Source organism: Ambystoma mexicanum, chromosome 8 (assembly GCF_040938575.1).
Source record: "Ambystoma mexicanum isolate Mex_15411 chromosome 8, UKY_AmexF1_1, whole genome shotgun sequence".
NCBI classification, from domain to species: Eukaryota; Metazoa; Chordata; class Amphibia; order Caudata; family Ambystomatidae; genus Ambystoma; species Ambystoma mexicanum.
This window is the reverse complement of record NC_090929.1, coordinates 508,715,069-508,730,225: the sequence shown is the minus strand read 5'-3', so window position 1 is coordinate 508,730,225 and position 15,157 is coordinate 508,715,069. Positions and strand designations below refer to the sequence as shown.

The window sequence follows — 15,157 nt, the reverse complement described above, 5'->3', positions numbered from 1 at the left end:
CAGCCTGGAATAAATGGAGCAGGAATCAAGATTGAAGAAAACAGGATGTTACAATGCAAAGATAAGAATGGGAAGAAAACACAACAATGCTGGGAAAGAGGTCAACTACAAATTAAAGGAGCAGTGCTTACTCCTGAAGGATGGGCTGAAGGATTGGTTGTGTACAAAGCAACGGCATTAACCGGACAATGGGAAGTAGTTGTGGCAAATGCAGAAAAGGAATGCAAAAACCAATGGCCTAACATTGCAAGATTGTTGACATGGGTCGACGACGAGGGAGGACCATTGCAGTTACTACCCCTGAAGAATGCTTCTTTATGGTTCAGAAATAATGGCATAGTGAAAGTTGGAGAGGACAGCAAGTGTGGCAGAGTTTTCGATGTACCGGGGATAAAAAAGGAACAGGAGCATATATAAAATTGCTACCAAAATGGGGGTGGGGGGTTTGTTCATTGGTGCTGATAAGCATACCAGCCTTAGTAGTACCACAAAGTGACCTGCAGATTACAGACTTCCCAAAAATGGACACACACCTGAGGAAGAAAAGATTGTTTTATCGAAGCAGACATCAGAGATAATTACTTCTCAGCAAAATCAATAGAAGCCTATTATGACATTCCAGCTGAGAATAAGTTGTTTAGCCGAACAGAAGTGATATTTACAGCTATATTCCTGCCAGGAATTCAGAATTTAGACTGCGGTGAACGCCAAGCGGCTGCAAATCACCAGATTAGAGCTGCTGGAAATGATCAACACGACAATAAAAGGATTTAATGCGATCAAAGAGTTGAGGGCAATCAGGCTTATAGCCCTCCAGAATAACCTGAATTTAATTACAGCAATGGAAGGAGGCATGTGCGCCAAGATCAGGCCTTCTTGCTGTACATTTATACCTGTTCATGTTAAAGACAATGGGACTCTGACAGAAGCAATAATGATGTTGTCAACCCTGCATACATAGATGGAGGATGAAGTTAACAAGACTGAAGAGGACGACTGGTTTTCATCGGTCTTCATGGATTCCAACTTGGTTGGCAACTGCTTTCAAATTACTTGGAGCACTACTAGTGTTGGTATTGCTAGGATTTTGTTTCATAAGGATCATCTTGGGACAATGCCAGAAGACAACCAAGAAAGCTGTGGGATGAAGATCATGATTGATATAGATGCTGTAACTGGTGAGCAAATGCAACATTAAGTAAGTTCTACTATCCCAAGTAACATAACAAATACGTAGGATGGTGGATTTTCTGTCCGCCATCAAGAGATTGCTGCCACCATCAGGAGATTGCTGCCACATGCCCTGGAGTGTGGATGAACATATAAAGAATTCAGATCACCTGAGGAGGTTGACAAAGATATGGGTCCCAAAGAATCAAAAGTATGAAGTGATGATAAAGGAGAATGAAAAAAAGGAATGTGGTCGAGGGCTCGATCAGAGGGGGGATGTAAAGGAGCAGGTGGACGCATTTTCCCTAACTCCTGCCCCCTCACATCCGTAATACTGGAATAGCAGGAGAAGGGCCTTGTGTGAGACTCCATATGTTATGCACTTCGACAACCATACTGAATGTACCCTAGCACAAAGTGTGGAAGGATTGCTGTATGGAAGGATGTCAGCATGCACAATTGGACATCATGGAGCACTGAGTGAAATCTGAAGAGGGCAGAGCGATGTCACAAAGAAGATATACAAAGCCATGCTAAAACGATATGAAAATATTTAAATATTTAAGAGTGACTATGTAACTGAAGTGATGAGAAACATGTACGAAAGATAAAGTAATCATGAATACAAAAGAAGACAAAGTAACTTGCTGACCAATGTGTGTAAATTATGCAGTAACACAAGGTAGAAAAGATACATAGAAGCTTGCTAGAGGAATATATAACGTGGCAAGGACCGCCATAGTTGCAAAATGGACGCCGGGTCGTGCAAAGCCATCAGGGTTGCAGAGTCAGGAGACGCTGGAAGAACAGCTTTGTGTGCAAAACAAAGAGGAGTCAATGTTGGCTTGGGATCAAGGATGCTATTTTTAAGGAATAGCTGCAAAGTATGAAGGGAGGCAGATGGATAAGCCATGGATGAAACATATTTCCCTCAGATAAAAGAAGAAGAAAACATCTGTAAGAGCCAGTTATTGGACAATTAAAAGTGTATAAAGTCTATACAAGGTAGAGTGAGCAAGTCTCTGGAGGCCAAGAGGAACAATGACAGCCAGTATAATTAAATCAAATAGCAGTAAATAAGAGGCTGAAATTGACAGATTTGTGGTCTCTTCATATGTGACTCAGAAGTCGAAAACAAGGGCTATTCATTAAGCCTTGGATGAAGATAGGGATGTGCTTTCACTCCCTTGAATGTCCTAGAACAGGGAACAGGCTACAGGGTCAACTACAAATGGGAAACTTTGGCTCATGGCGGGTCTGATGAGAGATGGACTAATTGGGAAAGTAGGGAGTAATCTGACGGGATCCAAACACCTGGGTTTCCGTTTCCTTACGTGCTGCTAGCCGAGCCGTAAATCTAAGGTTGGGTGAGAATGCCAACCAATCAGTGGGTCTGAAGGGCAACCTGTTATACAATGTTGCATAGACCAATCCACTGCCATTTTGTTTGTTATAATCGGTTTATACATATTTAGAGGTATTTTGGGGGTGTCTTGCAGATAGAAGACATCCAATGAAATACTAACCCATATAAATTCTATAAGTAGATATGTTCCCCTAACCAATCCCTCCTGCTAATACGTTTTATGGTTTGCCACGTAGGATGATGTCATAGATGACCCATATTGGGGTATAAGACCTCTGTATAATCATATTGGGGTATAAGACCTCTGTATAATCAAGTGCGAGTGTGCAAGCATCCGTCTGATGTTTGCCGGTTGACCCTGCTTTATTAAACTAGTACATTGCCATATTCCTCGAGTCAGTCGGGATATTTGGTCTGAGATCTTTATTGGTAATTCCATCTAGCACAAGAAACGCTTCAAGGTGCTAGAGCACCTTGTCCTGGGCGGATAGCTCAGCAGCAACGTGTTCGCCTTGGAAGCAAGACGACACGAAGCAACAAAGGGTCGATCGCTGGGTCCGCGCTTAGAAACCTCTGAGCATTTAAGCGCATTATAAATACGCAACTAAGACAAAAAAAAAGCAATTCCTGTAACAGCGCCTCAATGCCCGCGGGCTGTGTGAGCACTTTAAAAATGCAAAATAAATAAATGAAAGAGCACATAAACCGGTCAAATGCTGAGTAAGAGACTTTTGGAGCAAGAAGAACTTTATTAACAGAACTTGGCTATACAAAGGAGGAACTTTATGGTTTGAAACCTTGATCGAAAATCCTGTTTTTGAACCTGCAGAAGGTGAATTGACCCAGGCTACAAGGATACAAAGTTATCAGGTTCATGTTAAAAATGACTGTCATTTCTGTTAAACATGAATTGCCATATTGTACCTTTATGAGTTTTATGTATGTACAAGTGTGAGGGAGAGATTCCTTTTATTAAAGTGTTTTACTTTAGTCTTGTTTAGATAGGCAGGGAAAACATCTTTAGGTTAGGGATAGCAAGGTGTATATCACGCCCTTTTGAGTTAATACAATTTAAACTTGTGAAAAACCTTTACCAAGTTGTCCGCCTCGCATTTCTGACCCCTCACATAACCACAACCTAAAAATCGATCTCTGCATTTTGTTTTTCCACCACACTTATAAGCGGCCCATGGCTGTTTTCTGGTTGTAAACCCAAATGTTTCTGCATGTGCAGCATCATACAAAAATTCTGATAGCAATCACACAATCCACTGTTGATTAAGATAACATTTTCAGTCCTTCATTCAATTTTTTTAAACACTTACTCATCATCCGGAGTGAGCTGGACCGGTTCACTGGTAAACTGCGAATCAAAATTTTCCAAACCATAGTCATCTGTGATCTGTGGCTGGAATGGAGCAATGACTTGCTTCTTCTCCAGCTAGAAAACAAAAGTGCAGGTGCAAAGTTACAAAGGTTACCAAAAGTAGTCTCTTATTGTGAGCAGTGAGATGAAGAAAGATGTGGTTATCTACGTGACTAGCAGCAGCTAGGAAGATTGTCCAATAGTAGTTAAGATGATCTATCCAGTGAGATTGTGATGCAGTGAACGCCATATTTCTCCCCAAACCCTGGGTCAGTAGTAAGCAGCCCACAAAATGAAACTGGTAAGAGTAATGTGCTTTGATGACTGACACCCAAGGCCAAATATGTTCCAGGGCTGTTCAGAAATAAACATGCCATCTACTGCACAATTGCAGGGTATATAATACCAACCAGCCTACCGATACTGACACATCTAGTATAATCAATAACCAGTTTAAAAATGTTTTCTTACTAGTACATCATTAGAGTCAAATGCACAAAGGCCCTGCTTAGAGGGGTCACAACTAGAAAGCACAGAATCACATGGGGACAACTAAAAGCGTGAATATCCAACAATTATTGCAGAAAGTCACAGTTGGCAATGGCACGTGATATTGTGGGAGCACCTTAGGAAGGATAGCTCCCCAATCAGGGTTCAAGTCATATATTGAAAGAACCACCTTTCAAGATATACCACAAACAATGGTACAATGTGCAGTGCCACACTTCCTCAAATGTACAAAACGTATCTACAATCCAATCTTTGCCCACACCTCCCAAGCCAATACCCATCACCTCTACCTTTTCTGCCAATTACTTTGCTCACTACTTTTCCAATATAAATGTCTAAAATTCATGACTCTCACAGCCCTCCTTTCCCTCCCAAAGCCTCCCCCTCCTGCCCACCTTCTCTCCCCCACCTCGTCTACTCTCGACTTCTCCCCTACCTCTTCTACTGAATTAGCACCCATCTTTCACAGTGCCAAACCATCTTGTGCTCCTATCAACTGTATTTCTCCCCAAATGGTCACAGGCTTAGTTTCAATCACTTCCCCTGTCTCTCTGAGCTCTTTAGCCTCTCTCTCCCTGGTGGACTTTCACTGCCTCCATCAAATCTGCAACTGTTTTACCCCTATTGAAGAAACCCTCTGTTGACCCAAACATCCCAGCAAACGATCACCCAGTTTCTTTCCCTCCCCCTTATTCAAATGACCTTGCGCGTGTGGTCTTTGACCAGGTCACCAAGTACCTTGATGATCAGCGCTTTGGAGATCCACTCCAATCTGGTTTCTCTAGTAAATTCTACACCAAGACTGCACTCATGCATGTCAACAACTTTCTCTGTGATGCTCGCCACTCCAAACTCTCTTCTATACTCATCCTTTTGAATCTCTCTGCCACTTTTGACAACGTTGAACAATCCTCTATCCTCCTCACTCTCCAGGAACTTTTTGCAAACTCGCTCTTTACTGTATCGCATCCTACCTGGAAGGAAACTCGCAAACCTCTGAGCCCACCACTCTCTCTGTCATCGCCGCTCAAGGATCAGTCCTTGTACCTCTGCTCCTCACTCTATAACTCTGCCGTGGGGAGACTCATCTTGTCCTTTGGCTTTCACCAACACCTTTTTGCTTTTGACACGCAAATATTCTTCTCCTTTGCCTCCTTCACCCCAGCAATCACAGTACGTGTACGGACTGTCTCACTGCAATTTGCCACTGGATGTTTTCTGCTGCCTCATGCTGAACTTGTCAAAAACCAGAAGCCATCTTTCTCACGGCTTCTAAGCTATGCCTCCCCTTCCATCTCCTTCCTGCCTGACCTTCTTGCTCCCTAGCTGAAGGCTTGCAATCTTGGTGTCGTCTTTGATGGTGACCTCAGACTGCCACAATTCATCACTGCCTCTGCTGCTCATATTTAGCTCCTCAACATTCAGAACATTTGTCCTTTCCTTACTAACCACTCTACAAAAACTCAAATCTCTGCCCTCCTGATAAGCAAAATGACTACTGCTCAAGCCTAATCTCTGGCCTTCCTGTTCGACTTCTTCCTCCCGCTTGATAAATTGTATTCCTACAAAATATCCCCACCAAAAGTATCGCCGTACATATGGCCGTTTGTCACGCCATAGGCAATATTTTTGGGGGGGATAATTTGTGGGAGCAGGGGTCGCGGGGGTGTCCATCGCACATTTTAAAATAATGCAGGGGTTGTGGGGGTGTCCCCCGCAGGGTGCATGGCTCAATATCGCCACAGAAATATGGCAATATTTTTGTATCGCAATATTTTTGCAGGGATATTAACACATGGAACCTGATAAAGTCCTCAATGTTGCTACCTTCACTCTCTACAATCTACACAGGTCCTTGCCCACTTCTACCTACCAACAACATACTGGTTGGCTCTCCAAGCACAACCGCCCCCTTTTCAAGCTTCTTCTCCTACATCTACAAAGCTATCATTGGTCTTGCTCCACAGTACCTTTATGATTTTATGTCAATTTACTCACCATCTTTTTCCCTCCGATCCTCCTCTACACTCGGGCTCACTGTACTATACTGTTTGTGCCTCCTCTTGCTTCATCTCCTTCTCCCTTGTCCGACTCCACTGGAACCCACTGCCCATCACAATCAAAGCTAGCCCAACTGTGAGTCTCTTCAAAGCTTGGCTTAAACTTCACTTGCTTACTAAAGAGGGAGCGCCCCATCCTCCTACTTTACCCAACCACTGCCTCCACTGACACTTATTGCGTTTCTGTATATTAAAATAGTACTCCTTTAAATTGGGCGAGTGATGCAAGTGCCCACTTAGGTTAATGATACTGTTTGTAAGCCGCTTCTATATATTTCTTTTCTGTTGGTTTTGTACCGGATATATATATCACTTTTTTTTACACCCTCAAACTGGCTCACAATTTGTTCTCATCTTTGTGACGAGAAGAAGTGTCCACCCTTTTCCATCAATAAATGTGTTATTGTAAGTCGTTACTGTTTGAAATTGTCATCACTGTGCTTCAAATAAATGTATCAATACTTAGGCAGAACAGTTTGCCGTCAAAAGACGCATGCACCATGAGCATTTCAAAATAGCAAAGGAAAGGCCAATCCAAATATTACTGGAAGTACCAATATGCAGGACTGTGATAAGAAATACATCTCAAGCATTGATGCACACAGAAGTCTGGCAAGAGTCTTAACATATACCATCCTATCCACAGTGGCACTTCATCTTAAAAATGGCATAGGAGACCTATGGAGATGAGACTTCATACACGTGTTTACATTTCAATTGAATACATGTTCCAGTGTCTTAGATATTGCATTAATTGGACAATTCCCTTAAAATAGAGGGAACAAGGGGAATGTGAACTGAAATACAATTGTGTCCACAGACAAAATGATTATGCATGGAACATGTGGCAAAGGTTGCGAAACAGATAGGAAAAAGTAAAGTAAAAAAAAAGAAGTGCAGATGCTTTAATAAAACCCGAAGCATTGGCAAATATAACAGATTAACTAAAATGGTGCAAGGAATGTAGTTTTAGGCCAAACAAAGCAAGTCCTCATATCTAGTGTAAGTAACATACTCGTAGGTTGCTTCTTCCCAAGCTACCTGGAATGTTGGTATCCTGATCCCTGAGGAGAGGCCAACATATGAGGATGGGTGGACAAGCCTCTTACAAGATTCTTCCCTCTCATTGAGTGTCATCCCCAATTGGCAATTCACTAGTCTTTTTGCTTAGGTACTCTGCATGTATGCCATGTTGCCCTACTACTTGCAAGGCTACAGGAAATACTTAGGTATTCAAATATTAAAACCCAGAGCATTGTGACATGTCTACCAAAAGGGCATGATTCCCCTGCCACCCACTGCAGTGATAGAGGATGTGAAATGTTTCCACTTGAAGGAGAACACCGATTTCCAACAACATGAATTTCAGGATGGACTAATCCTGAGACAAAATCCCACTAACTAAAACATGTCCAATGTAGCCACATGCCCATCAGCCGAAGAGTGTCTGTATATGAATACAGTCAAGATAATAAAAATGAGCTTCTTGAAAATAAACCATATTTCTCCACCATTTCAAATATTTCACCAAATAAACAGACAAAGAATGTATATTTTAGTAACATTTCCTCTAAAACAATCGGGAGACCTCAATCAAGGCACAACTTGAATGAATAATATCAAATAAGCCAAATCTGGTTCTGCAGGTAAAATAAATACACCTGAACGAAAATACTGTATCTGAATGGAAAAAATTGTAGCAACTCTGAATGCAGAGGTAATTGTTAATATTAAAACTATATAAAAAGGATGTAAATGATAGATCCAAAAGCATGGCTGTAAAAAAGACCAAGGTCTGGGACTCCTGTGTGTTCGGGTGGTGGAAGGGGGAGACAGGGTTGCATTTTCTGGTGAAATGTTTGACATCGTGGAGTGGTGTCCAGTGTCAGGGACAGCATACCTGGGTTCCACATTCCGCAGTGGAAGGAGCAGCTAATGGGGCTTACTTGGCCAACATGGACCTATTCTGCAATATACTGAAATTAAGGACGACTAATTTAAACTAATGTTTAAGCAATTTCCTCTTTAAATATGGGGATGGAAAAGATTTTGTGTGAGCTTTCCAATATTAATTCCTCCATTACTTTGCTCAACTGTCGCTTTTTGTCCATGCAAGAGGTAATTTTAAAAATAATTTAAGGATGATATAAGCAATTATTTCTGGTAAGTTAGGAGATGCTGAAGAGTGCATTTCTGGACTGGAAGATACAATGGAGGGAACAGAACATCTACAACAGAGATTAATTCAATTAGAAGCAGACACCACTGAACTTGAAGACAGAAATAGAAGTGATAATGTCCGTTTTTATGGTATTCCTGAAAATTCTGAACAAAATGATCCGATTAAATTCCTTGAAGACTGGGCATTTCCTTTGTCCCCTCGTTGGAGCTACAAAGAGTTCACATGATTAAAGCTTGGTTTACTACCAGGAATTATTCTTCTCGACCTCCAATTGCTCTGCTTGTTCTCTCTACAGTCAAGAAGCTAGCTCCGATTCTTGACGATTCAGACATCTCAAAAACAATGCAAAATAAAAGGAAAAGATTTCTTGAAATGAGGACAATGGAAGGGTGTGGAAGGAGGAGACTGTCACAAGGGTGTGGCATGATTGTTATCAAAGACCGATAACTATCTCTACATTTTTCTCTCATATCCGCCTCTGCATACCCTCAATCCAACTCCTGCACTACGGTATGCTTTTTCATTTCTTTACCAAATTATGTGTCAATATTATTTTGCAATGTTCATCTTTTGTGAAATACTTTGGGATTCTGCTGTTGTATCAACATGGGTACTTATACTATTTGATTTAGTCATTTTTATGTTGATCCTTACAATTATTGTTTGAATTTGCTATCATAATATTATCCATATGTATATATTTTTTACATATATACTTGCCTGTTTTTTCACTGACTGTACAGCCTTGAGAAGGCCCTTCATGGTCGAAACACATGTCGGCTGTTTTGTTTCTGATTAAATTTGATCACATATCTGTATATCTTATTGTATGCTTGATTCCTAAACACACTGATCCGCAGCATAATACATGGAGGTGTGTGGGGTTATTCTGTCCTGTGTAGTGTAACAGGCCGAGGGAGGCTGGGGTGCAAGAGAATTATACTGCGTTTCTCACAAGGTGTTGTCCCTCACCCAATAAGGGGTTTCCTTTCCTGTGTTATCCACCCACTGAGTATCACCCCACAGGGGCACTATTGGTTAGCAGCCTCACCTCCACGGCCTCGAGAGAAGGTGCCTGCCCCATGGAAGCAATGATGACATTCCGGTGTCGAGTCCAGTCACTCGGTTAAAATCCTGGGAAGCGACTGGTCCTCTGTATTCATTCTGCTAAAAAGAATTAGAGTGCTACGCGATACTGGTTGGAGCGCTGCACCTTTAAGAAAATTATATAACCTCCTCCTGTGGCTCAGAGTGCCGGCGAGGATTCCTGCATCGAGTCCAGCCACTTGCAAGTCAGCCAGACTAGATCAGATGAGATCAGATCTTTACTAATTCATATTTAGTTTCTGCCTTACAAAACTCCGAAATACGTCCTCTCACGCTATCTGATCATGCTACCGTCCTCACCTCTCTAACTTGGGAGCCCATTTATAACCACATTTCCAGATGGAGAATTAACCCCTTTTAAATAAAGACAAAATTATATTATTATTCAAAAAACAATTACTATTTTCTTTTATCAATAACCGTGCTGATGATACCTCTGTTCACAACAATTGGGAGACCCTTAAAACAGCCCTCAGAGGTTTCATCATTCGATTTGCGGCCCATAAAAACAAAACAGGATGAAAAAGCTTCTTGTGATTTACTTCAAGTTTTCAAACATCTTGAATCAACCTCCTTAAATCCACCTTCGGATATTATTCTAAAAGATGTAATGTGTAAACACATTGAATTTAATAAAATCTCTACAGAAAAAGCTGCCTACTTCGAAGAGTTATAGCAAAATACTATGGTGGATCTAATAAAGCAATACATTATTAGCCTCCATAATTTCCTCTATTATTCCTTCTTCTGGTAAAAATATTACAAAGATAACATCACCAAAGCCTGTTTTGATTTCTACTCTAATTTAGCCTCTGCTGATGTTTCTATTAATCCATCTGAAATCAACCGGTTCCCAACCAGTGGATTTGTCCCCTTTAGGTGAGCCCATTAGTCTACAAGAAATTTAAAATGATAAATACTCTTAAAATTGGGAAAGCTCCTGGCCCTGGAGTTTAACTGACTTTTTGCAAGTCCCTTTCATCAACACTTTCCAAACTTCTGTAAGTTTCTAGTCACTTTTTCACTTATGGTCAAAGTTATGGTACCTTTGGAGAAGCTAGGCTTATTCTTTTCCCCACACCAGACAAAGATCCCTCGATTAAAAATGATCACCCAATTTCCCTTATTTATTCTGATTCAAAAATATTTCCTGAAATGATTGCCAACAGTTTAGAACATTTCTTACTTTTTCTTATTTATCCTGATCAAACAGGGTTTGTCAAAGGTCATCTTTCACCTTCTAATACCAGAATAGTTTTTAATATTTTATCTCAAGTCCAAAAATCAATTGATCCCCTTATTATTCTTAGCTTGGATGTTGAGAAAGCCTTTGATTGCCTTTCCTGGCCCATTTTGTTTAATTTTCTCAATTGGCACAGTTTTAGCCCGATATTTTCTAGATTCATCAACACTCTTTAGTCCTCTCCTCGTACATGCCTTTATATTAATAATTATTTATTGTAATCTTTTCCCATACAGAGATGCACATGTCAAGGCTGTCCTATGACCTACGTTGTTTATTTTGCTTCTTGAACCACTTTGTTAAAGCATTAGAACAAATGAGAATATTTTGAGCAATCAGTAACGCTTCCAATAAGTTATCAGCGTATGCAGACTACATCTTATTATATTTGCCTAATCCTGCTCATTTAATGCCAAATTTGTTTACTTTGATTAACGACTTCTGTTTAGTCTCAGATTTCACAAATCCGAAATGTGCCTTTAACTAATGGATGCCCACTTTCTAATAAACCTTGACCTGGAATGTCTTTATTTTATTTTTATTGATCATTTATAAGGCGCTTATACAACTGGTGCCCTACTTTCATTAAATACCTTGGTATTCATATCTCTAGAGATATTGCTACAACTATTTCTTCTAATGTTTCCTTACTCCTGAACAAAGTCAAATAATAATTTACTAGATGGCTGCCTTTATTTTTAACCCAGTGGGGCTGTCTTGACTATTAAAATGGTTATCTGCCCTATTGTCTTCTATTTTTAATCTATGATCTTGGTTGCATTTCCCTCCTTTTTCTTTAACAAGCTCGACTCGCTCTTATCAAAATTCCTTTGGAACAAAACTCCTAGAATTGCACCAAATGAACTCAAACTTCCAAAGAATGTAGGCGGTGTCAAATTCCCAGACTTTTGTGTTCATAATAGAGCTTTTATTCTTCGACAAATCGTTGTCTTCCTACATAATGAAAACCTGTTAATTACCGCTCTTATACAGATAAAAATTGAAGCTCAACTAATCGTTCCATTTTCCTTTTATACTTCCTACAAACCTCATCTTGGCCTAACATTAAAACTTTTTCTTTATTGCACTTATTTAAATCATCCCATGATGTAACCGATATTAACAATATAAATATCTGGTATAATAAATGTATTCCCCTCAAATCTCATATCCCCATTGTACATAGATGGTACTCTAATGGCCTCTCCAAAATAAGTCATTCACTTCAGAATTTGGCGGTCATTCCATTTCCACAATTATGTGCTAGATTTAATTTATTTCCTTCAAATTGTACTTTTTATAATCTCATCAAGTCTGTTTCAAAAGCTTTACTTAATATTGCTGAAAAATCTCCATGTAAATTGCTGATATATTCACAATTTCTCCTCCAAAGCGGCCATTTGTTATACTATTATGAATGACACCGATAGAAACCTTTTGATTGTTCAAACGTCCAGGGGTTGGGAGGAGATGTGGAACTTACCTATCTCACAAGATGCTAGGGAGAATATTTGGAGACTCTGCCACACCACTTCATTTGCTGCCAATCTTAATCAAACCAACGTATTCATTTAACACTGTGCTCATCTTACCCCATGTAGAATTTCAAAAAAAGTCACTTAATATCACCAACCTTTGATGTAAATCTTATGCTGATTTCTTACATATCATTTTTAATTGCAAATTTGTTGCAGCTTTCTGGAATAAAATATAGGAATGCTTACAAAATATTTAAATGTTCATGACCTTCTAACTCTATGCAATGTAATGATTCGTACTATTGTTAATCCTTACCTCACCAACATTTCTTCTCCTAATTTAATCGTTTTACTTGTATTGGTTTTCGTCTTATAACGTCCAATTGGAAAAGTTTAGATAAAAGTAGCAATAAATACCTGTACCCTGCACGGGTTCTGTACCCTGCACGGGTTTTGTACCCATTGGTACTCTATGCTCGGTCTGTTTTTGTGTGTTTGAAATGTTTTAACGCACTATGTACATTCATCTGTCTGCAAATAACTGGTCTGTGTAACAGCGCCTCGATGCCTACGGGTTGCTGTGCGCTTTAAAATTTAATTAAATAAATAACATTAATTCATTGTTGTAGATCAATGTTCCGAGTCACGTATCGTTGGACGAGCTTTGCACTCTGAGGTAAACTGCACTGAGAATGGACGCATGTGGCTGATTGACACACCACGGAACAGACGTGAAGGAGAGGCAAGAGTTGGTGTGCTGCAGCATACTGGGACTTTCTTGGGTGCTCTCCCCTCCTGTCACCTCACTGTAGTGCGTTGCAAATATCTTGGAAACTGTGTCTCCTAGCAGCTGTAAACGTGGTTTTTGAGGTCCCATTCAAGTTTTGTTCCTCACGTCGAGATGATTAAAATGAGCTTCGTCCGGTCCTTCCTACGACCAATTAATGTTTCGCTGATTTCAAGAAAACGTGTAAAGGGCTGAAATCCGGGAAAGTTGTGCAATGTTCAAATGTCATGTAGCCTTAACAGGTATAAATGGTGTGCAGATTGGTGGAACGGGTTGGAATTTTATAAGGAACAAACTAACAGATTTGATGATTTTTATATACAAGATCTATCCTTTATGATGTGTTTGGTGTTTCATTTGTTCTGGTCACAGAATTGAAAAATGTCATGCTTTCTACTGCAATAATCATCATCTGCCTGTATGTCTAGCCTGCACTCTCCATATGTTTTACAATACCAATTGCATTGACTATACTAATTATTAGTATTTTTTAAGTAGGGTCACGATTTACTGTTTTCAATTTGTTACTTGAATTTGCTTACGTAATGGTTTAAATTTCAATCCAAACGTATTAATCTTAAAAAAGAAAAGACATTACACTAATTACTCGCTCACTTCTGCACCACCACAAACTTTGGGAAGATTCTTCCTGCAAGTCTGTTCCTTGGAACCTGTACACTTTAGGCAGGATTCCTGGGCGATCAACATAATATCTGACTAGCAATTGGTATCAGGCATGAAACCCATTTAATTGCGGCTGTTAGAACCAGGCTTGGAGAGCCCAGTGAAAATTCTGCGACCAAAATGAAACAGATAATCCAACATTTTAATTTGTAACATCTAGGGAGTCTGAAAATCAGGGTCTGTGCCAACCAACATGAACTGAAAGGAGGAAGGCGCTGATGGTGTAAAAGTTATAAAAGACTCTGGACAGGCTCGGACTGGTCTAAGCAACCTTGTTTGTGATTGTGCACTTTACTAGGAAGACCGCCACGCCCACAATTACTCAAACAATGCTACTTTACAATTATCAACACCCCAATGCAGAGGAAAACCATTTGTTGGCTACATTGTAGATGGGGATGTTGAAAAAGATGTGGAAAGTTGCCCATTATTTAGGCCGACAAAATGGCTGGGATGTGCTGTAAAAGATCAAATTACATACCCTGTACTAGAAAAAAATCTGTTTCCAAAATACAAACGAAAGAACATCACTCTTTATGGGTCTTAATGTGGTTCGGGTTACCAAAATGGCAGTATTACCGTACAACAAACAAGTGAATTTAACAAATATAGCTCTAAAATAACGACCCATTTTACAGCCGGTGACAACAGAAAAGCATTGAGGTGCCAAATTTCCTGAGACGCTATTGAGGAAGACGAAAATGACTTTCAAAAAGTGTAAGGGATATAATCAGGCACGCATTACTCGGTCAAGTTGCGATTGGGGATTCAAGCTCTTTACATGGCGCCTGTGAACCCAAGGATTCGGGTTCTTCTATAAATGGGACATTATGAACGAGCGGAGATGGGTGGCGCATTGTGACGAACTGCATAGCACGGACTGCACACACCCATCAGTGAAATCAGAAGGTTGGCTACATATCCTCTGGTGCTGCATAATAATAAGTACATGCCGTTTCCTGAAAACTGAGATAGTAAGCCGCGCAGAGCACAGATTCGTAGCATTCTGGCTGACTCTACACTCATCCTTCAATTGTCAATCTCGTGAATGCCTAATGGCATTCCCTTGAAATATCGACGGATGTGCATGGACACGGAGGAACGTTGGAACAAGATTTATTATATAAAGATAGGTTAACGTATACAAATGGGATATGAATGAAGACTCTGACACTCCTTCACTTCTCTTGTCTCTGCAACCGTC

At 40.2% G+C, this 15,157-nt stretch overlaps 1 protein-coding gene across 3 annotated transcripts in view; it reads right to left on the bottom strand.

Moving 5' to 3' along the window:
• Positions 1-15,157, bottom strand: part of PRKCZ (protein kinase C zeta) — a 1,951,357-nt gene that overhangs the window by 83,586 nt on the left and 1,852,614 nt on the right. For all 3 annotated transcript variants that reach the window (XM_069610174.1, XM_069610176.1, XM_069610175.1), the window contains one exon: positions 3,862-3,977. In XM_069610174.1, coding sequence (XP_069466275.1) covers positions 3,862-3,977 — 116 coding nt within the window. The remainder of the gene's footprint in view (positions 1-3,861; positions 3,978-15,157) is intronic.